The 27,866-nt window shown below is 43.9% G+C and overlaps 1 protein-coding gene across 1 annotated transcript in view; it reads left to right on the top strand.

Moving 5' to 3' along the window:
• The window catches only part of LOC138723186 (glutamate-rich protein 3-like), a 36,549-nt gene extending 15,975 nt beyond the window's left edge, over window positions 1–20,574 (top strand). The window contains exons 8-14 of the mRNA XM_069862102.1: window positions 176–356; window positions 1,614–1,800; window positions 4,459–4,751; window positions 7,276–7,476; window positions 15,532–15,669; window positions 17,473–19,799; window positions 20,276–20,574. Of these exons, the coding sequence (XP_069718203.1) occupies window positions 176–356; window positions 1,614–1,800; window positions 4,459–4,751; window positions 7,276–7,476; window positions 15,532–15,669; window positions 17,473–19,799; window positions 20,276–20,347 (3,399 nt within the window). The 3' untranslated portion in view covers window positions 20,348–20,574. The remainder of the gene's footprint in view (window positions 1–175; window positions 357–1,613; window positions 1,801–4,458; window positions 4,752–7,275; window positions 7,477–15,531; window positions 15,670–17,472; window positions 19,800–20,275) is intronic.
• Window positions 20,575–27,866: the final 7,292 nt, after the last annotated feature.

Raw genomic sequence — 27,866 nt, 5'->3', positions numbered from 1 at the left:
TAAAAATATTTTATTGCCCTTCTGCATGTTACAAAACTCTTCCCAATTTAAACACCTCTAAGCCTGTCTTAAAGGGCTGGAAGCCTCAAGTGCATTCCACATATATGTGGTCTTTGAGTTCACCTTTTATTAGAACTGGAAGCCAAATGCACTTTTTGTGTATTTTCTGCTGCAGAATTCTGGAGGATTCCCTAAGCCCTTGTTACACAGCAACGCATTTGTTACCATGATCTTCCTAGGAAAAGGTTTGCATTTACGTTATGACAGTACCAACTACAGAGATGAAATTGAAGTCCATCAGCAGCATTGTGGAGGACAAAACCTTTGTGTCTACAAAGGCAAGCTGTTGGAAGGAGGTAAGGATAAAGAGTCAAAGAGTTTGTATTGACTCTAGTAACATCTTCTTTATTGGCTAAAATGTTGATGTGATACTGAAATGATTTCAGCTGAGCTCAGTCAAGACATGTGCCTCCAGACTAAACCTTATCTACTGTTTCATGACTGAAAATGATGTTACGATTACTTTTTCAAATAACAAAAGAATGAATTTAGAGAACTGATTTAATAAAATGCTGTAGATTTGACTAGTTTTGTACAGAGATGTGTGATTAATAAAGCAGTTGTATCAGTAAACTGTCCTTAAATAGGGGTTCTTTGTTTCTGACTTGCAATAGTGCATCAATGTGTGTTGCTTATTGCTGCAGAAGGAAAAGTGCATAGTGGGAGCCCAGTTCCCATTTATTTTATGCCACTGCTATTCCATCACATCAGTGAAAGGTGAACTGTGTTCTGGGAAATTGGGAAGAGGAAATGGCCTAGAGGAAAAAGACTGATTTCACAGACCATACTACTCATTCCTGCTCACAGGACACACTGTGTGTGGATTTGTGTTTTCACTTGTTATGGAAAGATGGTGCAGAGATCCCTGCACTTCCCTATATACCCTGAGGTTATGGGTGCACTGCAGTGTGCCCACAGAGAGGCATTCATTGCAGCTGTCTGGAAGGTGTTCTTTGTGTGTGATCCTGTTGTCCCCAGACCCATTCACACCTGCTAGGGAAACTGCTGGAGTACGGTGGGGCTTCCTTCCTGCTGGAATGTGCTCGGGTCAGTTAGGAAGGATACTCTGACTTGTGGGTGAAGGAAGTACAACCCACTCTCCCCAGCACGGGTCTGGGTAGCAGCCTCAGTGCCCTTCAGGCCTGGATGCTGAACGGTGCCTCTGCAGAGCAGCTGAAACAGCTCCAGGCACACACCAGGAATCCTAAACTTTCTGTGCGTAATTTAACCTCTCGTAAACCATGTGACAGTTAATTTTTTTGAGACAGGAGGCTCTGGTTTTGGTTCTGCTGAAGCACTGAGTGGCCAAATTGATGATGTATTTGCTTGTCGCAGGGGTGTCCATCTTGGTACTCCTCGACAGCGAAGAGACAAGGCTGCTGTGTGGGGAGGAAGTAGAGTCTTATCAGCTAATTAATACACCTGTGAACCATGTACCTGACCTCAGAGTGCTGGACACTTTGGTGGTGATGCAGATGAGACACAACGATTGCAACTGGCTGATAGAAAGGCACTGCCTTTTCCTTTGATCCGTTTCCTTTCTGTGATTACAGAGACTTTCCAGTTCGTCTCGAAAAGGCACCATGGTTTCCCATTCAGCCTCACCTTTTTCCTCAATGGAATGCAAGTGGACAGGTTGAGCTGTTGCTGTGAATACAAACATCACAAGAATACCAGGCTGGGAGGCAGACGTGGACACTTTGGTTTTCTCAATGTGGAAGGAGCTTCTCCTTGCTACAGGTATGGAGATGAGTATGCTTTGCTCACAAGGACTGAACAGCCCAGTTTTTAGAGAGTTTATCACTTGTTTCTTCTGTTTTAATCTTTCTGGCACTCCGCAGCTCTATAGAACCTGGTCTGTTTTTCGGCTCCCTAAGAAATGTGCAGAATTGAGCTTATTCCTCAGAGTCCCACATCCAAGGATGCCATCGAGGTCAGCTACCTTTGAAGAGGTTGTGGAGAGGAGGGTGCTGGCCTCTTCTCCCAAGTGACAGGGGAGTACAAGAGGAAATGACCTCAAGCTCCACCAGGGGAGGTTTAGGCTGGACATTAGGAAAAAATTCTTTACAGAAAGGGTCGTTGGGCACTGGAACAGGCTGCCCAGGGAGGTGGTTGAGTCACCTTCCCTGGTGGTGTTTAAGGCACGGGTAGACGAGGTGCTGAGGGGCATGGTTTAGTGATTGATAGCAATGGCTGGACTCAGTGATCCAGTGGGTCTTTTCCAACCCGGTCATTCTATGATTCTATGATTCTTTGTGCTGCCTCGTCAGTCTCTCTGTTGAGCACGCCGAGCAGTGGACAGTGTTTGCACTGGTTCTGTCAGCTTGTCAGGAGGCAGTTAGCACTTTCTCTGCAGTCCAGTGTGGAGGAGTCGCTGTGGGTGGTATGCTTGTGTGTTTCTGGTGGAAGTGATAGTGGAATAAATATTAGGAGTACTGCTGAGTTAACTGTAGTCTTCAGGGTTTTCTTTGTGATTGTGAGAACAGGATAATTTCTTTTTAAACAGCTCTGCCTCTAAGGTGGGATTCTGCTGTAATACCCCTGGCTGCTGAATAAGATAGTGTTGAATGTTAGCCAGGTTTCAGACAACAAATCTGTGTAGAAGGTTCTTGGTTTGGGGCAGAAGTCCATGCTTTGAGAAACGTCTGTTATTTTGCCAAGAAACCTTACATTTAATAAAATCCTGAGATTGTTAAGCCATGCTAGACAAGTAAACTTCTGCACACATGGGTGATTTTTAAACTTTTTCGTTCTTTTCGTAAGTAATTTTTAAAAGAGCAACAACCAGTTGGAAGAAGAGACCATCCATAGAGCTATACTATGTTTTCTGGATAAGGACTCAATTCCAAGAAAAAAAAATCTGCTTTATTGTACCATGCTTTATCCACTCCAATCTAACACTGAACATGGTTTCTTTAAGTGAATTCCTTAGTATGTTCAAAGTAGTGAAAAGTATCTGCATTCAGAACGGATATAGTACCAAAAGAGTTTAGGAAATGCCCAAATCTCAGCTTCTCTGTGATTTCTAGAGAGACTTGAAGTGAATTTTCGTAATGAATATAATCTTCCAGGAATTAATATCTTCCTGAGTCATCCTCAGTTTCTGTTCTTTTTCCCCTCTTAATCTTAGTGATATCTCAGTTTTCCTGTTTCTTGCCAGTCCAGCCAACCTTGCCTGGTGACTAAAAATCATCTCCATTAACCAGATACTCTCCATAAATGGCAATTATTTTGACGCAGTTATGTTTGACTCCTATTTTGCGTGTTGGACCACATCCACATGTTAAATACCCACTCTGATTCTCAGTAAAGATCCTAGTTGATTTTCCCTGTTGGGTTAAGGCTTTGATTCACAAAGAGGGGACACTGCAGTGATTTCTATGCTGATGCTGTGATCCTTGCACAGAGAGTTTTTTGCTGCCTGGGTCCAGCATTTCTCTACAGTAAAAGTGCTTCACTATCTCAAAGGTCCCTGAAAAAAATACCACGAACACATAATTGAAAGGTAGGACCTTTATCAGAAATTGTCACATTGTCACGTTTACATTTCATGCCCACAAACTGAAAGGATTTCTAGACTGATTGTTGTGAATTTCACTGTAGTTTGTGAACAGCTGGAACATGAGGGTAATTGCAATGAAGCCTTACATAAAAAAGCAGTTTTGATAGCATCCTGATGCTTGCAGGGCTTAGGGGGTGGCTCTTGGCATTTGCAGGTAAAGTGAATCAGGAGTAGGAACTCTGGCCTCTTACATGAGCCTCCTGACTGTATAAGTTGTGACTCCAGGTTATAGAAGAGGAACACTCTCAAAAGGCCATTCAAATGCTTTGTTTTCTAGCTGTTTACATTTCTGTTAGGTAGGAAAAACAGAAGAGAAACTGAAAAGAATTCAATTTCAATCTCCCATTCCCCCCAACAGTTATTAGAGAAATTAAAAACAAAAGAACCAACAAGTGTTGGCCACAAAACCTGAGTTATTGCTTTACTTGATGTTACAGCAGGATTTGGAGCAAACCTGCCTCTTATATGAGCTCTTCTGCCTTTCTCCGCGATTATATCTTCACAGATCATGTTTGGTGTAGCTTGAGATTAATGGACAGTTTTGATAATTTCAATTTTAATCTGTTTATGTTTCAATTGTTGCCTTTAAGTGCAGATAATGTTACTCTCCTTAAAGGAGGAGCTGCCTCTATGTTTGTGGAGCACTTGAGGACTTTAGGGTCCTTCTCCAAATAAGCCATTATCAGTAACCCTGTTATCTGAGTGGCAATGCAAAGGCAGATAAATATCTGGTTTTACTTCTGATAAAGAGCTAAACAGCTGTGTCTGCTGCCCTTCCATTGTTCACAGGAAGAAAAATGTGATACTTCCCAGTTCTCCTTGTTTTTTTTTAATAGGTGCATTTTTGCAATGGGTCTGGACAAAAAGCCATCCCCTCCCAAGACAAAGATGGAGAACAATGAGGAAAAGCATGTAGATTCCTGGAGAGATGAAGTGCAGAGTGAGCCAAGTGAAAGCAGTATCGAGCAGAAATCAAGCAAAGATTCAGTGTTAGTCATCTCACCATGTTATGAAGAGAGTGTGGAAACTAGTGAGGACAAAATGGAGACCAGACATGAGTACAGAAAGGAAGAAGAGAAAATATGTGGTTATGAGAGTGAAGATAGTCAGGAAGACACCGGGAAATATGGTACGGTATTCAAAAACAAAAGAAGAGGATGAAAAATGGGAGAGGATGGTTCTGGAGAAGGGATGGGATTGTGGGCCTCCAACTCCACCTGGAACATCCTCTCTTAGGACATCTCATGTGCGAGAAATGTGGTGATGGTAGTGTCGGGGCAAAAAAATCGGTGGGACTCCTTTTGGCCAAGCAAAAGGATGAGAGGGTTTTGCAAGAGCTAAGAAAATGAGTAAGGAGGGTCTGAGAGGCTGAAAGAGGAGCCTGAGGTAGGTGGGAAGGCAGGAGGAACACGGGGCACATGGGGCACAGTGGAGGGACAGCAGTGAAGAAGGACGACAGCAGCAGGTGGAGGAGAAGTAGAGAAGAAGGAAGAAAAGGGACTGGGTGTGATTCTGAGGTGAGCTCCTAAGGGAGACAGGGCATCAGCATAAGATGAATGGAGAGAAGAGCGTGACCATAGGGGCAGGAGGTAGAAAATCTCCTGCTGCCTGATGCGAAATGGATGGGAGTGACAAACTGTGAAGGGGAGGAGGCTGAATACTGGGTGTAGAAGGGGAGGGAAAGTGGGAAGAGCACATAGCATCAAAAAATCAGCAAGATTTAACTCCAGATGAACTATTTTGGTCTTTTCTCCTGTTGCCAGTGGGAGTGCAATGCTTTGTTCACCTAAGCCTCTTACAAGTCCTTTCTCCACTGCACTGCCCCAAGCACCATTTACCTGACACTTGCCCAAGCCTCCAGCTTCCTTATCTGAGCATTTGTTCCTTCTTCAGGTCTACCGCTTGCCTTTCTTGTGTTCTCTGCTCTGGCCCTGCTGGGGCTATCGTCCTTTCCCTTTACTGAGTGCTCCCATTGCCTGTTGTAACTGGCTGACCTTGCCCTTTTTGCCTGAATCCCATCTTGTTTCAGTTGACAGAGATTTAAAACAAAAAAAAAGACTGGAGAGAGGCTGCCCTTGCTGAAGTTTGTCCAGGACTGTTTCTTGTGGCAAACAAAGATATTTGTGGTATAAAATATTTGTGATATAAAAATGATGCATGGCAGGTCCAGCTGCATGCTCAGGATGTGCCATTTCCCAGTGCCACCTCAGGCCAGTCGCTGTAGCCAGCAGGCTGCCTCCAACTCTGCCTGCCCCTGTGGGAGAGTTGGTGAGCTCAGGCTGTGCCTTGACTTGCTCCTTATTATAATGCCTTTTTCAGAGAAAGTAAAATTTAGAGAGAGATTTTAATTTTTACTTCCTATTCCTATTTTTACTTTTGTAATTCTGCAGTGCTACTGCTTAGCTTCCTCATTAATCCCTGTGGATGTGTGTTTGTGATTAATCACGCCTTTTTCCTTCCAGGAGGTGGGCACCTTTCTGACAGGTACCTAAGGAGGCCTCAGTTCCAACAACGCAGTTGGAATCTCAAATGATTTTTTATACAGAAAATGAATCTCCTTATTCCCTTAATTCTCACTGTCTGGGTAATTGTTTATTTGCCTAATTGGTTCTGCATCAGATACTCTTCATTTCTGTCCTTGGCATTCTGTCACTTCAGTACTTGAGAAGCATTGATGGGAAGAAAAAGAGATGAGCAATAAAATCGGAAAGGTGAGAAATGATGGCCCTGAGGGACAGCTGGTGTGTCAGCAGTGGCAGCTCTCCCTCACAATTTAGCTTTGTGGCCTCGCTGCTCTATGTGCGGTGAGCTCACTGTAGCCATGGAATGACTGAATTTTAAGTGGAAATCACTGACATCCCTGTGTCTGCTGGTGCCTGAGATTTCAAACAGTGCAGCCTTGGCTGGAAAGAGAAAGATTCTTTTATGCGTATGCGTGAAGAAAGTCTTTACCTGTAGATCTGAGCAAAGTCATCTATCAAACATTACAACTCATCAGGCTGGTAGCTTGGAATGAAATCTAGACCTTGTTGATGTAAGAATGCTAATTCTGCGGTAGCGTCATTTGTTTTAGGATTTCACTTGGGACCTGAGTGAGGAGATTAGAGTAATGTGATAACAGACTATTCCTCTGCAGAAGCCTTTGGCTGGATTTAATTAATTCATTTAGTTTGTAAGCCACTTTGTTACTAATTAGCCATGTCAATCCACATTTATCTTACTTTGTGCTACAGTATGTTAGCTTTCTCCAGCTTTCTCCGTTACTTGTATTTTTTTTTATCACAACAGATTTTTCTGCTGTAATGAAAATATCTTGCATTTTACTTTTGACTTTGCCCAGCTCTTAATTTTTCTGATCCTTTCAGTGGCTACTGATTTTGTTTGTTTTGTTTTTAATGTGTTAATCATACTTGGTGCATCATTCAGTAACTTTATTACATTTTTGCTACTCTGTCTGTGAAGAACATGATACTTCTTTGATGATAGTGTGCTCCTATGATTCCTATCTGTAGTCTTAGATTCTCTAATGCCTTTAAAAAGAGCAAATGCAAAGGCAAAAGGAGATTACTGAAGCTAACTTCTGTTTGCTTAAAGAGAACTTCATTAGTTGTGAATTCCATTTCCTGTCTCACAGAATGATTGTTTTATTTTAGAGTATGAGGAAGATTTTGAAGCAGATGAAGGTGATGAGGAACAAACTGGCGAGCAGATGAATGGAGTTTCAAGGTCATCTTCAGATGATAAAAACCTTGATTTAGACTACGGAAAGGAGAGTAACTTATCACAGAAGGCAACGCGGGCCTCTGACAGTGAGAAAGATGAAAGTGACAGCGTGTCAGAGGATGATAAACAAGGTTAGTTTTTTTCATAATGAATCTTAGAGAAGTTGACCTAATGCATACTTTACATTTTGTGCATGTCCAGTATGGATGTTGAGTCTGTGTAGGAAACTCATGCAATTCCTACTGAGTTTGTAAAAGATGGACATTTTATCTGTTCTTAATTCTGCCATCTGTCACTGAAATGCAGCCAAACCCACTGGCCATGTAAGCATGTGCCAGTCCACAGCAGGCCCTGCTGAACTATTTAGTTACAGAAATGGAGATGGAGCCAGTCAGAAAATTAGCTCTAAATACTTGGGGCAGATCAGCACTTCAGGTCGATGGTCGCTGACACCTGAGAAGCTGTGACTACTTACGCTTCCTGAGGATTTGCGCTTATATCCAAGGAGTCACCAGGAAACCCAACATCCCATCTTGTATTTTAGAAGTGCTGTCTTTAATGGCCCTGAATAGTCAGAACCTCAGCTGTGCCCTTGGGTGCATGACTGACTCAGTCCTGGCCCTGGGAGGAAATGCTGTCAGCTCAGCTGACTGTTCTCCTGCAGCGGTCAGGCGGTTTGGGAGGATCATTCTTCAAGACTGGCTGTTAATGAGCAAGAGCTGGAGTCAGTGAGATAGTCCGTGGTTCTTGATCCAAATGTAGGTACAAAAGTGTGCAGTGAAGTGTCCAAGGCAGTCACTATTAATTCAGAAAGATTAAACTGCTCTGGAATCATTTTTCTGTAGAATAAATAGCATTTCCTGCCATTCACTTTTTTGGGTCAGCACTTCTAATGTCTAGTGTTTTAAATATTGACCTTCATGCAGTCCAAGTCATACATCTTCATAAATTATCCCAGAGAAAACTTGCAGGCAATTTCTCATTTATTAGACAAACAATGAAATTCCATCCACCACACAGTGAATAAGTCAGGAGTGTCTTTTCCTTCTAGAACAGGGTTTTATTGCCCTCTAACATTTCTCCTCAATGGCTTTGTTAGATCCTGAGCTGACTTACATGCCTCTTGCTTGTCATAATGTACCAAGACTTCTCCATTTACTGCTAGTTTAAAATTAATTGCTTTATCTTCCTTACATTTGAGAGTCCTATTGTGCAAACTGTTTCTTGAGTTAAATGGAAATGTTACATTCACATTTTTGTTTGCCGGTGAATTAAATAAAGGTAATATAACTGTTTGTGAGAAGGTTGAGGCTGCAAGAGAGATGCAGTCTTTCTATAGAGTATAAAATCCAACAGAAATTCAAATGAGGTTTGAAAAATCCTTGCTTATAAAATCACTGCAGTGATCGAAAATAATCTTAATTTATATTTTCTTGTGATTGAACACAAACTGCCTATGATCTGCGATGAAATAGGAGTGATGATAGGAATGGTTGGACTCGATGATCTAAGAGATCTTTTTCAACCTAGTGACTCTGTGATTCTGTGTGATTCTGTGATCTTTTATTCCTTTTTCCTATTTGTTCATTTTTAATATTTCCCCCTTTGTAATAATATCTTTTTATGTTAAGATGTCACTTCATAAGCAATTTAGTCCACAAGATGTGTTCATTTTAAGTGCAGGTTTGTTTTGCATCTACTCATGGAGTCAAGCACAGCACACAAAATGCGTCATTGATGTCCTCAGTGCTCCTTCCTGTGTGATGGAATTGATGTTGAGGCCCCTTGCAGATCCTCCAGCATCCAATGCTGTGCATGCAGAGCATGTGCTGAGGGCAGGGAACTGGTGTGAACTTAATTGTCGCTGAGACAGGGTGTGGAAGTGTGATCCTGAGGTTGTAACAGATTGCAGCGAATCCAGCCTTGGTCTGTCCCCCTTTGGTGGCGTAGCTGTACTCATAGCTTGCATTCAAAGCAGCCCTGCTGCTATCTTTATATTCTGTTTCTAGCTCTCATCTGTGTTAAATCATGCTAGGCACATGAAAACTGTTCTGGGAGTTCCTTAGCGGTTCTATTTCTTAGCCCTAAAGTGTGACGTGTTTCCCATTGCTTTAAAACTGAGTTGCCATCTGGACTGGCGAGGCTTATACCTGGGTGCGATTTGCCAACTTTGTATAAGCGTAGTTACATAAACACCCTGTGACTTGATCTCTGCAGCTAGAGCCGTGTCCTGTCCAGAGGGACGTTTGCCAGTTTGATCTGGCAAAGTAGGTCTTCATGGGAAGCATTACTGGGACATTGTGCTGTTGATAGTAACTTGTTTTCTCTTGGCTTGCAGGGGATAACAGAGCTGTGCTGTTTTTTAGATCTGTTACCTACAGAACCTACAGTTCTGTCCTAGAGACAAACACAAACCTATGACCACCTGGAGATTACCTGCGCCCTGTGTCTCTGTGGAATTTAACTTTAACTGCTGCTAGCTTCAACTTTCATCTCCTTGTAACCTGAAATTCCATGTGCTCCGTGCATTTACTGTGCCTTGAATTCATCTGCTGAGCCTTTGACCTGTACTTTTTTTTTAAGAACTCCCTTGCTTTCACTTGAGCTCGTGTGTTAGTATTGGTGGACCAAGATTTTAGACAGCAAGCTTTTGGGCATACACACTATGTTTTTGTGTTTTGTTTCCGTAATCGGTGCACTAATCCACTTGTAATAGGTGAGTGCTGCTACAGTAGAACTGACTTGCTAATAGTAATAGGACCTGGAGTTTTATAAGTATATGCTGTGGACAGATTCTGTTTCATCTTAGTTCAGTGTATCGTTACACTTGGTCAAGACTATCTGAGTTCATTAGGCCCCTTGGGTCAGTTCAGCACAGTTTTGGAATAATACTCAGGTGCCAAAGATGTTATTTTTGCATACAATGTTATGAATCGGACATGAATCAAGACTGTATAAGACAGACTTTGGCATTCAGATCCCCGTAGGCCATAAGCAGGTGAATAAATTGGAAAGAATCACTGACAATTCCTGTAGTACAATATGTAAACTGCATATTTGAGTTGTTCTGTCACTGAACTTGCTTGTTTGTATGCTTCAGGAGTGATGGTGCTTTCTGGGAGTCTAAACATAGGTCTCATTAGAACAGAGGTGCAAAGCCAGTAAAAGCTGGAAGTGCCTGAGATTCGTAACTGGGTGTTGGCTGCCTGGTAATTTGTGCCTGAAATCCATTGCAACAGAGATCCTAGAGGATCCTGCATTGGGTACAACTAGTTATCCTTGCTGCCAGTCTCCGTGATGATGATTAAATTAGAATGAGCGTATGCCTGATGACTTCCCCGGAGATGTAGCTTCTCCGCCCCACCACTGAAGTGTGCTGGGAGGTGCAGCTGTTTCTTTTTGCTACTTTTAAGGAAAATTGACTTTTCTTGAACTGATACCCTGACATCTATACAAGGCAGTCCATTAGTTTAGAACTTCAGTTTCCATTGAAACACACCTTCTTTGTTCTTGTTTTAAAATTAATGGGAGTAGTTGTCATATTTTAGGGAAGTTTTAGCTTCCATATTTGAGATTTTTTTTTAAAAGCAGTCCTGCCAAGTTTTTCTAATACATTGCAGATGCAAACAATAATTTAAAATGCTACAAAAAATGGCAATGAGCCTTCCTCAGATCCACAGAGGAAGAAGAGGCATAGAGGGTGGAAGACTGCAGCTGTAGGAATTCTGGGCCTGAATTCTGCCTCTGGCCTTTAGGCAGCAGCAAATGCCAAGGGAAAATATAAAAGAAGGGCAAGAATACTGTGATGCTTCTGCACTGTGTCTTCCCACCCCTTTAATTAGCTGGTGTCCAGGGTGGTCTACCAATTGGGCCTAAGCAGATTTTCCTTCCTTGAGTTTGACTAATCTTTTCTTGAACCCATCTGAATGCTGGACACCAGCAGTGCTGTGTATCACTAAACTCTACTGTTCAGCCAAATGTTCGATGAAGAATAGTGCGCTTTTTTTTCCTCGAATATTCCATTTATGAAATTCATATGATGGTCCCTGTATGTTTTTTAAGAGGAAACAGTGAACTTTGTCTCCAGTTCAACTTGAATGGTTTACACATGATTTTGGAGATCTTTATCATATTCACTGAGATAACGGGAGCACACTGAAGAGTTGTTGCTATAGTTAAAATCTTTTATCAAATGGAGTTGAAGAAACTATTTTAAAACCTATCTGAATTGTATTTAGAGGTGCTGTTGGAATGTGATTGATGGAGGTAATCTGGTTCAGTTCCATTATCAGAAAGAAATGTTGAGGATGTTGAGGATGAAGAGGAGTATGATACCAAAAGGGCATCTGATAATGCATCACATGCACAATATGTGAATGAGAACAGGGAGAATAAGCGGCTCAGAATGGAGGAAAACCTGGAAAATTCTGTGCTGGAAAAGGAAAGAATAGATGAAGCAGGAAAGTCAAAACCATCCGTGGTTATGTTGCTTCACTCTGCTGGTAAAGAGCGCATCATTTGTTAGCAAGGAGCACATCAGTTAGTTGTGTGACACCTCACTTTTAGTGCTGATAAAATGGGCAACTTGCAGTTTCGACTTTACCTTTCTGGATAATGGACAATTAATAAAAGCTTGGCCACATGAGGAAGGCTTGGCATTATTATTTCTGAGGAATGGGAAAAAATGTAAGCCCTTGCTTTCCCATGTCATCCAGGTTATGGGGAAATGTCTTTGGAGTTGTTCAATCAGGGAGTATAAAAGAATAGTCCTATACACTGGTGATGATGTATAGGAGAGTCAGCAGCCACGGTAGATGGAGTTTCCAATTGTCCTTCTGTATTGCTGGATTTGCAGTGGAAGGTAGAGTGCTTTCCCTTTATCTTAACAGAAGTTTTAGGTTCTGTTTCTGTTGGTTTTGGTTCAGTGCAGTGCATCTATATGAGGTAGCTGTGTGTGGAATAACTGGATTGAATGTTGGTGTTAATGCTTTGCAAGTCTGTTGCTGCTAGGTTACCTTGGCTGTCTTGGATGGCTTTTGTTTTTTTGTGCATTCAGAATGCCGACAGGAAAGACACTAACATACTATTAATTGAATAATGCTGAAGTTTTTGAAGATGTTTCCTTCTGGAACCTCTCTCTTCACCTGTGTTAAGGAAAATTCTATTTTAAACACCTTCACTTCTAGGCTCGGATGATTTCATTGAGTACTACTGAAGAAGAAGGAACTTCTAAAACCTAGAAAACAGAGTATTACATTGTGCTACAAAACCAAGGAGGGATCAATGTGTGAAGCTAGTGAACTGGTATTGAGTTAGGCCAAGGCAATAGTGTTGTTCTTTATTAGCATAAATTCCTGTGTGCTTCTATTCAACACACATGGTTTCATGGCTCTAGGTCTGAGCAGAGATCTTCTATCAAATATAGAGAGATTGTCTGTTTTTTTACATAGGTAACAACATTTACTTGTTAGGCAAGTCCTGCACGGTCTCTGCTGCCTGAGATTTAGGTCAAGGAAGGACAAGAGTAATCGTTGAATTATAGAAACTACAGATAGGAATGATTTTCTACACTGCATACAAAGTTGTCCCCATCTACGTGGGGCTTGTCTAGGTATATTTTCTAGCAAATAATAGATTGACAAGAAACTGTGTGTAGAGCAATGAAAGAAAAAGGTAATACCCTTTTTGAGATAAAATGAGCATGCTAAAGAAATATTGTAGGATAACAGCAGTCATGAAGGACTTAGCTTCTTCTAGGTGCATGACACAGATGCTGCAATGATTAAGATTCTAATTAAAAAATTTAAGGACATTTACAGTCTTAAAAGAAATGCAAGATGCTTACAATTTCTGCTACTCCCATCCTCCAAAAGGCTGAGCTCTTAAAGCCTTGAGAGACACTCAGAGGGCTGAAGAGCTTGGACTTTTACCGTGACTGCAGTTCATTCTTGGGCCTCCCAGGTTTCTTCAGGTGGATTTCTCTGCAGGGGTAGGCGTTCTCATCACCCATCCAGCCTGTGTTTGGTTGGGATTGTTGTGGCAGTGTTTCAGCTTTGCTCTAGGAAAACCCATCATGCTCTGCTTGTGACACGTTGTCTCCTAACCAGTGCTGTCATTAACAGCGCAAAACTAATTTATCAGAGAAAACTGTATATGCTGAAGCAAAAGGTGTGAAATTCTTCTCTGGGGTTGTTCAGTTGCAGGCTGAGTCTGGGCATATCACAGCTGGTGGTGTGACAGATCTGTCAGAAGGATGGGAATACTTGGGATGGGGTCCTGCTGCGCATTTTCTGATCTTGCTGTGCTCTTTGTGACAGGGAGATGTTGCTGATCCCAAGGGAGAGAATTATTGTGAGCAGTATTTGTCATCTTTCCCTGGGCTCTGTGTTTTGATAGACTGTCAATTCCCTTTTGTCAAATGTCGTGCAGGCAGTGCACTGCAAAGAATGGAAACTGCCAGCTACTCAGACTTCAGGCCTGTAATCAGGTCAGAGTGAAATAGATGCACCACACCTAGCAAAGCATTTGGTATTTCAGCAAGTCATAGAAAGTGCTGTAGGTATCTCTGCGTGAAGCAGCCAAGGCATGTCCTGGAGTGGAAAGCTTCTTGTCTCCTCTGCAGAGATGGAGTGTTAGAATGACTCAAGCAGGTTGTGTGCTATTACACAGAGACCTTTGTCAGAATCTTGGATCCCAGGAGGAACCTTTTAAGGCTCTCCTGGGACCTTCCCTGCTCAGCTTTCATGGTCCCTTGCAGAGCAGGTCTTCGTGCTTCACCCAGGTGAAATGTCACAGCAAGGAGTGAAGCTATCACTATCCTTTGAGACCTGTGATACAGGAAAGAAAGTTGTTTGTGCTGAGCAAGTGCCTCTTGTACTATAGACCGAAATGGTCTTTTAAAAGTTTTCTCACAAGTCTATTCAGAGCTGTGCAGGTGCAAGGTATTGATGGGGTAGAAAGGATGGGTGTAAACATAAAGTATGAGGAACGACAGGAGGAAGAGGAAGAAAGAAATCAAAACAAAAATGAAAAAAAAAAGAAAAATAACATATACAAGGCTGAGGAGCAAGGCAGTATCAATGGTGTAGAAAAAAGCAACCTCCTAGGAAAAAGGTGGGAAAGCACAGGATGTGCACCGGTAAGAGAGAGGCAGGGATCTGGGAAGAGAAGAGTGCAAGGTTGTGATAGGGCAGAAAAGTCTTCTCACTGCAAGCCAGTGGGAACAAAAACCTCTCCTGTTCTTCGACCTTTCAGAGCCCTGACTAACTCTGAAGCAGCAGACAGATTAAATTGCATATAGACAGCAACATGTATAAAAAATCAGTCTCTTAAGAATTGATAGCCCTTTTTTTTTAATAAACTACCAGAGGGAACATCCTGCCACATGCAAAGATGCATGATTTCACTATAATGTGCCCAGAAATTACAATGATCCATAGAATTGTAGAATTGTAGAATCACAGAATGGTTTGGGTTGGAAAGGATCTTAAAGATCTGAAGGGATTGGACAGTGTACATAGCTGGAATACTCCTCATAAAGAGGCTGTTTAGTATTACTAGGTTGAAAGTCATACACTTAATCATCCAGCAAATCATAAAGTAAAAATGGAAGTGGAAGCACAATCTTAGTAATCATTTCAAATGTCTGACTTGACTGTGAAGAATTGCAAGCATTGCATTTTCAGAACAGAAAACACTTCCTCACTTATTTATTGATAAGCATAGGTCTTCAGAAATATGTTAGTTTGGGGAATTGAGGAATCATCAGAACTGTAGTTGGAAACATCACGTAGAATTTGTTGTTTATGTTTTTTAAGTATTCATAGAACATTAATAATGTTATATCTAGAAAAAACCATTGTTGCTTGTATGTTGGACCTCTCTCAGCCTGCCTGAGGAAAGCAATCTCACTGTTTTGTGAAAATGTGGAAGTTTGCTGCTCTGTGTTTTGGTAGATGCTAATGCATGAATTTCACCTTGGAATTTTAATAGTTTTCTCCATTTGGTTGTAACCTATGTTAAAAATTTTTTTTTTACTGGTGAAGATTTACATGGCTCAAATTGAGTTTGCCCTAATATTAAATTTCTAAATTTTAAACCAAGCTGAGGTAGCTGCATGCCTTCTTCTCCCCTTTTGCTTTTTAATGGTTTCTTTCATGCTTCCTCTTTTTTTAATTTTGTGTTAGGTTGCAAGCCAATCCAGGAGGAACTAGCAAAGGTGATTGGAAATGATCTTCATGTGAATTCTGAACCTGAACCTAGCGATTCCCACGCAGATGAGGAAGAAGAGAACATAACAAATACAGACTGTGGTGCCAAAGAAGGTGAGATTGGCTGTTGATCAGGAATGTGGATTAAATCTTATTCCCCTGAAATCTTTTTATAGAAGTATTTGCCCTTTCCCTTTCCTTTCTAGGCTATCAAACACTCCTTGTGCTCTTCTCTTTCCTAACTTGTATAAAATTGGGTGATCACTAGCTAGGTTCTGTAGTCATGTAAAATTAATACTTTCTTTGGTAGTCATAGTGGCCATAGGTAAGGAATCCAGGCCATGAAAAAATTGGCTACCAGTCAAGACAACAGCTGCAGAAAGCAGGAATCTAGTGAGTTTCTCTTTGCTTTCAGGTAGCATGGGGCCTCCCTGGGAAATGTATTGTCAAGACAGGTAGGATGGGACTGTTTGCATAGGATGCGAATGACAGACTAGGAAGGAAGCTGCACTGCAGACTTGATCTCCATGCTGTTTGTCTCCCAAACTCATCTCCCTGTTGGCAGTTGGCATAATTGACGATTGGGAAATCTCACACACAGCAAAGTTAATTTACTCTGGCTAATGATTATAAATAGTTATGCCACACACAGCACAGCCTTTGATTTCTTTTAGACAAAGTGAACAAATCATGTCTTTTACAGGGACTTGCAAAATCTGTTGCATTAGACTCAGTCCAATAGTAGCAGCTGGGCAATTTGGACGCTGTGCTTTTGTGTATATACCATGTGTCTGAAGGAGTCGCCCAAATGCTTCTTAGATATTGTCAGCCTTGGTGCCATGACTGCTTCCCTGGGGAGCTGATCCAGTGCTCCACCACCCTCTAGGTGAAGAACTTTTTCCTTATGTCCACCTAACCATCTCCTGGTGAATCTTCCTAACTCCCTCGGCATTCCTTCTTTTTGCAATGGGTAGAAAATCAGGCCTTTACATTCCCTTGACAGCAACATTTACACCACTTCTATCGAAATGCTCAAACAATCCAATGGTACAAAGAGATTTTGAGAAAAGAAATACCAGAAACACTGTAACCTGATAAAATCTTGTACCTAACTGCAAATCTGAAGGTTCCCAGCAAGCGAATGAAGCCAACTCTATGGAAGGCACATGGAGTGTGATGAGCATCATCAGCTGCCACACACATGCCAGCAGGCACTGAGATCTGGGAGCGCCAGGCAGAAATCAGAGACAAATCGGGGAAGACATGGATCCTCGCTCCTTTCAGTGACACAAGACTTCTCATTTTCTAAAGAATAGGAACCTTCCACATTTGTGCCAAGCAGCGGTGCCGCAGTACAGACTGCAGGGTGCCTGCTCAGGGACAGACCCTGGAGCACCCGGTTCAATGGAGGAATTGCTGTAAAATTCCCAGGGGGCAGGAATTATTTCCCTTGATGTAATCACAGAACCCGTGGGAAGCAATTATCCATTTTGCATGAACAACTGAGTAGTATTCTTCCTGTGTGTGCATGTTTTACAACAGCAATTTACCACCTATTTCTTAATTTTTGAATGTTGCTGTCAAGCTTAGAGCTATTTCATACACACACCTGAGCTTCCCGCTAGGCAGGTGAGGGAGGGAGGGAGACTAGGCAAGGCAGGCCGAACTGTCAGACTTGATAGCTGGTCATGCATCAACATTTTTCCTCAAATTAGTTATGCCAGATGCCAGAATGGCAGCAGTAGAACAGAACACAGGTGCGTGATGAGAAGTAGCACAGCAAGTTTTCTTCTCATCACCATGCTGATGTACCTTCATTGCTTGGGAGAGACAGAATCTTTAATAATAACCCCATAAACCAGCCTTAATGCTAACACAGTTCTCAATAAAACTAATGTTTTGATTAATTCTTAATAGCGGCAGATGGAGCTTTCTTGGCAGAAGGAACAAGAACACTTGATGTGCAGAAGGCAGCAGAACAAGTGGTACGAGAAGGGCACATGATAGACGAGAGAGAAGCACTTGAGAAGGAAGATTTTGTTACTGAGGGAGGAGATGTTTGCACTGAAGAGGCAGGAGAAGAAATGGCACGGATGGGAGATTTTCTTCCCAAGGAAGACACAGTAGCTGTGATGCTGGTGGAGGGTCAGCTTGCGGTGGAGGAATCTGCTCCTGAGGACAGCACCATGGCAGAAGAAGATCCCAAAGGCATGGGGACAGGGAAGGGAATGGAGTCTGGTGTAGAGGTGGCATGTGGGGAGCAGGAAGTTTTGATGGAGGGGACGGAGAGTGAGGCAGCACTGGGAGTGCAGACACCTACGGGAAAGGAGCTGGCAGGGGCACTGCTATGCAGGGAGGCAGATGGAGTGGTGTCTGAGAGGGCAGAGGTGGCTGCGGAAGTCTCTGAGGGAAAAGAGGCTGCAGAAGAGGTCTCTGAAGCAAAGGAAGCTGTGGAGGCCACAGAGCCTCTGATGGAGAAGGTGGTGGATGAGATGGTGTCTGAGGCAGAGGAGGCTGTGGAAGTCTCTGAGGGAAAAGAGGCTGCAGAAGAGGTCTCTGAAGCAAAGGAAGCCGTGGGGGCCACAGAGCCTCTGATGGAGAAGGTGGTGGATGCGATGGTGTCTGAGGCAGAGGAGGCTATGGAGGAGGGTGGTTCTGCAGGGAAAGACATTGTGGCGGATGCTGTATCTGAGGGAGAGGAGGCTGTGGAGGATGCTCGTGTGGCAGAAGATATTACCAGGGTAGTTGGCCCTGAAGGAGATGAGGCTGTAGAGGAAGCCATTTCTGAAAGGGACGAGGATGCGGAGAAGCCTGAGGTTCTTCTGGAAACACTAGGGGATACCAATTTTCACACAGGAGAAGCAACACTTAGGGGAGTAGACTTTGTGAAACCAAATGAGTTTTCACAGCTGAAAGCAGCAGGGGAAGAGCAGATCGAAATGGGGGAAGCTGCCATAGGAGCTGCAACATCTGAGACTGACAAGGCATCAGAGGTAGAAAGGAACTCTCTCAGTGCAGAGGATGCAGTGAAGGAGTCTGTGGATTCTGAGAAGGGTTCCCTGTGGCAGGTAGCACCTGGATTCAAGGCACTGGTGGATGCTGGAGGAGATCCTATAAGTGAAGTGTCTTCTCCATTGGAGGAGACCACAGCAGCTGGGGAGGAGGAGGGCTTAGCAGAAACATGTTCAAGTGGAACCCCATCTCTAGGCAGCAAAGCAAAGAAAGAGCATGCAATGGAAGAAAGACTTGTTGGAGAGGTGATGGGTTTATTTGCAGAGAAAGGCAGAACAGAGTCAGGAGGCAGAGAGGGGACTATAAGTGGAGCAGCAGGTCCAAGTGAGCTGGTAGATGGGAAGGAGGGATCACTGGACGGTGCAAAAGAGAGAAGGAAGGAGAAGTTTTCTGATGAGGGGGTGATGGATGGAGCAGCTCTGCCTGCCGCAGTTCTGAGTGTGGGCAGGATGGGGGAGGCAAGGCTGGTGGCCTTTGCTGTGGTGGGTGGCCGGGCTGGGCTAGGGACTCTGGCTGAGACAGCAGCGGGACAGGAGATGGCAAGGTGCGGCAGGGTGGATGGAGGGGCGGTGGTGCAGGCGAAGGTGGTGGGAGTGGCGTGGAGGGGACTGAGTGTGATGGAGGCAGCAGCTCCTGAAGGGGTGTCAGCTGAGGAAAGGGGCACAGCCTGGGAGACTGGGAGGGATGGGGAAGGAGGTGTGGCAAATGGAGCCATGGACAGCAGGCAAGGGGCAAACTGGGAGACGGCACTGGGGTGCGAGGAAAGAAGGCCAGTGCCAGCGGATGAGGCAGGCTGGGAGTGGAGCACAGCACGTCCCCTGTCTGCACAGCATGAAGAACCATGTGGAACAACGTCCCTTGGAAAGCAGCCGATGTCAGAAACCTCCCTGAGCACCCCTGCACATGGGGGTGGGGGAACAGGGCCAATAGGGAGACAGCCTGCGAGAGGAGAAGGTCTATGTCTGGGCACCCAGCCACAGCCAGCAGCTCCTGGGACAGGGGTAGATGAGGATGAGGATGGGTCACAGGAGGGGGCAGAGCAGGCGGGAGTGAAAGCTGAGGGGGAGCAGCCACGCCTCTGTGAAAACATGGGAGAAAGAGAAGGAATGGATGTCTTGGAGAGTACACAGAGCACTGAAGTCAGGGTGCAGAGGAAGGACAGTCCTGTTGGAGAGAGACCTGATGCTCCAGGAGCCACTGATGTGGGTGAAGGAAGCCGTGATCCCTGTGAGGTGAGTCCTGCATGTGTTGGCCACTGTACCCTGTGCCTGTTTGAGTCCCCAGACTGGTCCCTGCCATAAGCAGAGGATGCATCACTTCATCCTGTTTCTTACACTTACCTTAAGCATCTGCTGCTGGAAGTGGGATGAAGGGTGGTAAATCCTTCTTGGTGTTAGCTTCTGCATTCTTTCCTGTTTCTGAACCTTCATTGCAAATGCCTTTGCCCTGGTCCTAAGGCTTCTGGCCCCTCAGTTGTCTTACCCTTGGCCATGTGGTGCAGCTCTGATCACCCCGCATACCACTCCTCTGCCTGCACTGGTGGCAGTGGCTGAGCCTCCATAGCATTGCTGGCTGGGACGCTCCAGGTCAGTGGCAGCACTTCACTTCTCTGGTCACTCTGGCATCTGCTTCTGTTACAGCGGTATCTCAGTAGCTCAAAGTTTAGCACATTTTCTGTAAAGCTAATGTTTTTGTTATTGTTTCCTAGGACGTTGCAAACCCAGATGCAGTTGTTGTGCCTTCCGTTCAGCCTCAGGATGGGGAAGAAACTCTCCTCTAAGCTTTTCCTGCAGCTTCTTCAGTGCTGTTTCCTGAAACATTTACACCACTGCTGGTTGGGATGTTCACTCCTCCTTTATTTACTCCATGGGTACCACAACTACCTGTCATGTTTTCCTCAAGCAGCTTCTCAGTGTTCAGCAGACAACTGAAATAAACCTGTACACAGCGGCCGGGAAACAGCACGCCTTTGTATTTAGGAAGGCAATAAATGCAAGGATTGTTCCACAGCTGCTGTGCTTGTTTTTCACAAAACACAGATAAATACTGTTCTGACTAAACCTCTCCTCCCCTAGGCACTACTGGCAGGAGGGAGGGCTGAGGGCAGCTGTTCTGTATATTTCTACAGGACAAGAAGTGTGTCTGTGCAGAGCTGCCCATGTTTTCACCTGTGTCAGTGTTCTGACTGCATTTGCCTGTGTGCCCCTTCCCTTTCTGAACTGCAGAATCTTCACTGTATCTTCAGTTGTGCATGGGACACTGGCGCACATTAATGCTTTGATTCTGATGAGAGCATCTGGGGGTGCTCAGCAGAGATGTGGAATGGCAGGATCACAAGGAATAGTATCCTCACACTGAGTTTTTCAACATGAGGGGCTGTCTCCACTGCATGTCACAGGCAAGTGAGCCCTGCCATGTGCTCAGGTACTGTGTGTGCCAGGTGGGTCTGTGTAGGTGGCTTCTTGCTCCATGGGGATCCTGGTTTCTCACTGGCCATACTGTGTGGCATTCTTGGGACTTTGAAATGTTGTTGGAAATTATTAAATCGGAACAATTCTAATGTGTCTTTTGAAATGAATAAAGCCTGGCTTTTTGTTTTTGGTGGTGTCAGTCAGTAGTAACCCTTGGGCCTGTGGAAGCTGTGTTATAACTGCAGCTGTTTCAGCCCAGCGCTGGTGGTGGATCAGTGCTGACTGAGGATCTCTGCTGCAAACATCTCCCTTCCAGCTCTGCTGCACCTCAGAGAGCTTCCTGAGAGGCTGCCAGGCCATGGTGTACAGTGCTGTACGTGCAGCAGCTCGGCAGGCATCGCTCGGTGGGGTGCAGGATGCTCAGCTCCTACACAAGGGGATTGTGACTCTGTTCTCAGATTGCGATCTAGAATTGAAATGAGCAGGGTTTTGAATGGATTGTTAAAGTAAGTCACTTAATGTAAGTCACTTAATGTAAGTTAATGTAAGATTGATATACATCAGATAGGAAATTTAAATGGGACCAAGTAATTCATGTTCCCTCCTGTACTGAAGATGATTGCGTTTGTTTGGTCAACGTGGATACCAGGAACAGCTTTGAACGAGAAAAGGAGGCAAAACCCACTAATAATAGTTATACAGTCCTCAGCAGTTTAAATGAAAGCATTGCATCAAGTGATGCTGAGCAGTGTGGTTGAAATGTGTATTCTGTGCAAGGTGTGAGCAGTTTGCTTACAAAGCATGTTTTTGACTTTTCACCATTCAACAATGGTTTGACCATTCAACAATTTCCTTTTAACCAGGGTATGTCCATAAAATCAGAGGTGGCTTATTCATTGGACCAAGACATTTTCAGTTTTGTTGAATATAAAATAAGAGCAGTAAATAGATAAACTGTGTTTGCGTACTCTACAGTTGAATAGATCTGGTATGCAAAGTAGCCAGAATTTAAATTAATGCTAATGACCTTGTTTTTGTACATATGCACACCTGCCCATTTACTTGGGTGCATAAAAACCTCTGTACCAATTTGTGTAGTTCCTTGATATTTTGCCAGTTCTTTCACTCTAAAGATCATACTTGCCAGTCAAGTAGGGCCTGGTCTGCAATATTTATCTCTGCTTTCTAACTCCATGACTAATGTTGGGCCAAATATTTGTGCCACTAAAACTGTGCCTTGCAGATCCCCATGGAAAGGAAATGCCTGCAGCCCATGAGCATGGCTGTACTCAAGCCACTTACAAATGCTTATTCATCCACATGGGTTGCACTTCCAGCATTACAGACGAACAAAGGCAGAGGGAGGAGTGCAGGCTTTTGCCATGGCAGTGATCCCCTGGAAGGGTCAGGGTTAAAACTAAGGCTGTACTCGGATAGGTCATGATCCACACAGTGCTTATTTGACACCTAACTGCTTTACTGAGTAGTGAAAATGCGAAAGAGAAGAGGTTTGATTCATTTGTTGTAGGCAAGTGCCAGCGTGATCTGCCAACCATTGCAAAATACTCATTAATAATACTCAGTCTGCAAATTGAGAGCTCTTATGGGAGAACTCTTATGGGAGCTGCAGCCACACAGGAGCCAGAGCAGCCCTATTCTGGCTGAGGGACTCGTCCCCTCTGTGCTATGGCCCTGCTAAGCTCTCCCTTTCCAGGGGTGGTTCTAAAGCATACGTTTAGTGATGACAGGGCAGGCAGCAGTGGCACTGGGGCCACTCCGGGGCAGGTAGTCCTCAAGATGGAAGGTGTCTCTGAAGCAGATTTCTCCTCTTGGTGCAGCCTCTCACCAGCTGCCAACCTACACTTCCAGTACTTCCTGCTCTTTTTGTATGGATAGAAGCTTCCTTTAAAGAGATCCAGATTTTGGAACATGCTGAAGATGATTAAGTGGCAGTATGAGTTTGCAGCAGCAGTAGGAGAGCAGACTAGATCCACTTCAGCCTTCTAGAAAATAAGGCAACAGTTGGTATCAAGAGGTAGCTGAACTTCCAAGACACTCTTGGGCTCCACAAGACCTGGGACATCAGGAACGTCCCAGATGAACTATGCAGTAGTGGTTGTAAGTTATTGGAAAACTAATAATTAATTATTTAAAACACTTAAAATATTTATAAATGGCTCTTGTGCATATGACTGTAACAGTTAGGGAACTGGATCCTTTGGTTAGGGACATGCCAACTCGTACAAGTTCTCTTATTGCTCTGAAAATCCCTCACTTCAAATACTCTGGGTTTATATACTGATTAAAAAAAAATCACATTTCCCAAAGCCACTCCACAGTTTCTGGTCTCCTATCATATTAGTGGGATCATCTCTTTTCTCTCGCACTTCTTCTCTGACAGCTGTATTTACAGGAAAGAAACCCGTGAACTTTGGCCTGTGATAAGGAAATGCCCCTTTGCCCATCCCAACAGCTCTCCCCACAGAGTACGGGTTGGTTTCCCCTGCTCATACACCCCACTTTCCCTCCCTTGTTCTGCATGCTGGCAGTGCCACACACAGCTCCCTGGCACACCTGTGGGATGGCACAAGCCAGCTTTATACCTGGGACATTGCATTACTCTTCATGTCTCTGAGTCCTTTAAGGCAACTGATTCCTAAGGTGGACGGAGGACTTGAGACACTTACGGAATTGAGCTGAACTTGGCCATCTCATCTTCAGGGAACTCTAGGTGTGGCTATGAAAGATGTACTGTTCCTTCCCTTTCAAAACACAAGTATATTTGTGATCTGAAAATGTGGAAATTGGTAAGAAGCAAACCTATTGAAATGGATAATTTTATTAATTTTACAGTTTTGAAAGGCTACCCATGGTAATTTCTGCTCTTCTTCCCATGGCTAGTTAAAAATTAACTTCAAAGTGATAAAATGTAGGCGGCACTTAGGGAAAAATCAAGGTGTGCCCTTCCCCAACCCCCCTCCCGAAAAAATACTATTTATTGAACAAAGCATATGTGAGAAAAGCAAACTATGCAACAGTCTTGCCACTGGCAAAACTCATTTTTGGCTGATCAGAAAGGCCTCTTTTAACTCCCTAAACTGCCAGGTATTCTCAGTAGCTTGTCACTGAGTACTGATGGTTGTGCCTCAAATGTATCTTTACTGATTTACACAGCTGAAGTAATTCCTTGTGACAGTCCACAGGTTAAAGAGATGATTTTCACCTGTTGAAAAATAGCAGTTGGCCTTGTAAAGAGCCCTCTAAACTACAGCATTTTTGCCTTCAAAAACTTTTTGATTGTTTGTTGTTGTTGCTTCCATGTGTCCACTTCTGGCATTTCCAAGGAAGGGCTGAGAGATCATACCGTGCAGCTCTGGTAACAGTGAGTACACAGAGGCATTACTGCAAATGCAGTTTGCTTTCCTTGCTCTATTTTCTGCTCACTAATCCAGTTTAGTTTCTGGTTTTCAGGTACAGTGGCTGCATGTCACTGTATGATTGTTTTAAGCAAGGGAAAGAGACTTAATGCAGAGGTATTTGTAACAACAAATTCATGTTGAAACAGAAATTTAATGTTGGTACTAATTTTTTCAGATAAGATCATTAATACTTTCTGTCCTGTTGGTGTCTCATACACTGGGCAGTACAAACTCTGAGGAATGAAATCGAATCTCTGTCTGCCTCAGCATTCTTCAGCTTGGTGCCTACCTGTGCTTTGGGAGCTCTATGTGTGAAACATCTGGTCAATTAGAGAGTCACATAGGGAATTTTCATCAGCACCCTAAACGCACCTTCTCCCGTCTGCTCTGCATAGGTTTCCTCAAAACTTGCCAGTTGTTCCGATGTTGCTTTTACTTCTAGAAAGAATACAACAGATTTTCCCTAGTTGCAGAGGAATCTGGATGTTGTTTTGTCACGGTTTGCAATCATAGGATCACAGAACGGTTTGGGCTGGAAGGGATCCTTAAAGCCCACCCCGACCAGTCCCCTGCAGTGAACAGAGACATCTTCAACCAGATCAGATTGCTCAGAGCCCCGTGCAAGTCGACCCAGAATGTTAGCAGGGATGGGGCATTCACCGTCTCTCTGGGCAACCTGTTCCAGTGCCCCACCACCCCTACAGTAAAAAAAAATTCTTCTTTATACCTCGTATGAATCTTCCCTTTTTTAGTTTAAAGACATTACCCCTTGTCCTGTCACAAGACGTTCTGCTAAAAAGTTTCTCCCCATATTTCTTTTAAGCCTCCTTTAAGTACTGAAAGGCAACACACAGTAGGGTCTCCCCGGAGCCTTCTTTTCTCCCGGCTGAACAACGCCAACTCCTCAGCCTGACCTCATAGGGAAAGGTGCTTCAGCCCTCAGATCATTTTTGCGGCCTCTCGTGGACCCACTCCAAAAGGTCCATGTCTTTCCTGTGCTGAGGACTTCAGGGCAACGAGGACAGAGTTCAGCCTGTGTTGGTAATGTTGTGTTTGACTGGGAGGGTGTTAGCAGCAAGCTTGGAATTGTTTGTTAGCAATGAACTGGAATTGGCTCAGGGGACATCTCTTTCTCCCCACCGTGATTTATCTGAGGGAGGAAGAATGCTGATTTCAGTGTGTTTTACCCTCTTTTTCTGCTTTCAGGAACTAAAAATGGGAAATGATCAAGGAGGATGTTTTTAAGCAGAACAAATTCTGGCTGTTCGCATTGAGTCATGCAGATGTGCCTATTCTCAGCTCTGATGCTGCAGGGTGGGGTCCTTGTGCACAGCTGTTTCCTCTCTCATTGGCTAATGCTCTTTCAAGACTTAAGGACCACAAATTCTATAGCCATACTCCTGCTAGGTGAGGCATTTGCAACATAACAATGCTAATCATTGTTCTGAAAAGTTGTCATGATGATAGATGATCTCCTTTGATCTATGGGAAAGACTGAAGCTTCCTCTTGCTCCTTTTCATTAAAGCTCTTAAGAGAGCATTGCCCACGTTGTGACACTGACTTATTGCTAAAGCTTTGCAAAGATGGGGTGGAGAGCTCTACAGGTTTGTCCAGAGGCCTGCTCAGACCAAAGACTTACTGTCTCTGAAAGCTGTGAAAGCATCAGGAGAAGTACCCTTCCAGTGGTGAGCAGTATTTGATCCTCTGAAACACTGCACTGCAGTCAGGAGGTGAAACAAAAAAATTTACAGTCAATAATTAATTTAACTATTAAGGCAGTTATTCTTTATTCAGCGCTGGAGAAGCATCAGGATTTGTCCTCAGAGTGTTTCTGGCCAAAAGGGATTTCAGAGAACTATATATTGTTATCTTAGTTGTTAATCTTGTTTTAACACATTGCAGTTGACATTCCATCTCACCATTTACAAATCACCATTTCAGAGGCTGCACTAATGTTTTCTTCATTTTGCTGCACTGAATTCCTCAGTTTCACAATGATTAGGTGTTAAACTGAGAGGGCTATCAGGTCATGAAAACCTGGCTCAACTGCAGAGTGAAGAGGCTGCCATGGGTGTGATTTTGAGTTTATGGAGACATTTTGTAAGGATGGGAGAGTCAGAGCTTTCTGTCTGTGCTAAAAGGAAGCACAAGTGTGAGCTGGAAAGAGAGGGCTGGGCCCCTCATGCGAAGCTCAAGGTACAAATATGTTTCTGTAGGCTGGAAGAGGTGGCTCTGCCTCAACCCACAGCCCATGAGGGCACAGGGACTGGTGCCGGAGCAGGCAGTGCTGGTGCTGTCAGGGTCAGGTGCTGAGGCTCTTTGGCTCCTGCGGTCGGGAGCTGGATGGGAGGCTCGCTGAGGGCCACTTGCACCAATGGGATGTTTTTCCCAGCTGCACTTCTTATGGAGGCTGGGGAATTTGACAAAGGGTCCAACATGTCCCCTAGTGAGCTGCATCCCAGGGCCGTCTGTGTATTTATTGTATTGTTTGCATTAGCCCAGTGACTGCTCATGCAGTTGAGACCACAACTGAAACAAGGACCAAACACAGGAGAAGGTAACTGCTGGGTGCTACCAGGGGCTGACAGCAACAATTCACTTACAGTGAGATGTAGTTATTTCCCTTTCCTCCCACAGCATTTTTCAGCAAGTGAAACAAAACAAATAAAAAACCATCTCTGACCCTTGCTAAGTGAAATCTTCCCCATTTTCATTGCTTCAGGATTGTGAAAGTTATGGTGGGCATGGGAGATGTTAGTTGGGAAAGTCTACACTTTTCTAGTTCATCTGTGTCACACTGCAGGATGCCTCATCAAAGACCTCGGTTCAGGGATCATAGTTCTAAGAGACCAACATCCTGAAAAGTATCCACAGAGTAACACGTGGCAGCACTGGTTTGCACCTGGCCAATACGACAGTTGTGTCTTTGAATCCAGGTAGGGAATAATATTACAGCAGGATTGCTTGCAGTTAGTTTTTTTTCTAATTTGAGAAAAGATTACAGAAAATAGCAGTACAATTAACTGTAATTGCTTCAAAGAGGAGAGTTTGAGTTCCCCCCAGCCCTTTTTATATTCTTTTTACTTTCTAGAGATCAGCTTTGCTGCTGCAAAGCCTGGTCATTTTCTCACAGCCCTTGGAGCTCAGCTTGTGCCTAATGGCCTCCTGCTGCAGGTTTGCTTTGAGTCAAAACCGCAGCTTTGCACTACGTTAAGACTGTCACATCTGGGATGCAATTCTACCTGTCTGCATTGAACATTTATGGACCGGGATTTAGTTTTGCATATTTTCCTTCTGGTTAAAAGTTTGGTTTGCAGTAACTGTGCTGCGCTTTTTTTTTGTGAGGAAATGACTGAATGAAAGCTTACACTCTTCAGGGAAAACAATCACTCAAACCAAAACAAGAAAGTGGATAAGAAAACACAAATGTCTGGAAGAATACAGTTAAAACAGCCATCCAAACATCTC

Source organism: Phaenicophaeus curvirostris, chromosome 8 (assembly GCF_032191515.1).
Source record: "Phaenicophaeus curvirostris isolate KB17595 chromosome 8, BPBGC_Pcur_1.0, whole genome shotgun sequence".
NCBI classification, from domain to species: Eukaryota; Metazoa; Chordata; class Aves; order Cuculiformes; family Cuculidae; genus Phaenicophaeus; species Phaenicophaeus curvirostris.
This window is presented reverse-complemented; position numbering and strand designations above follow the sequence as displayed.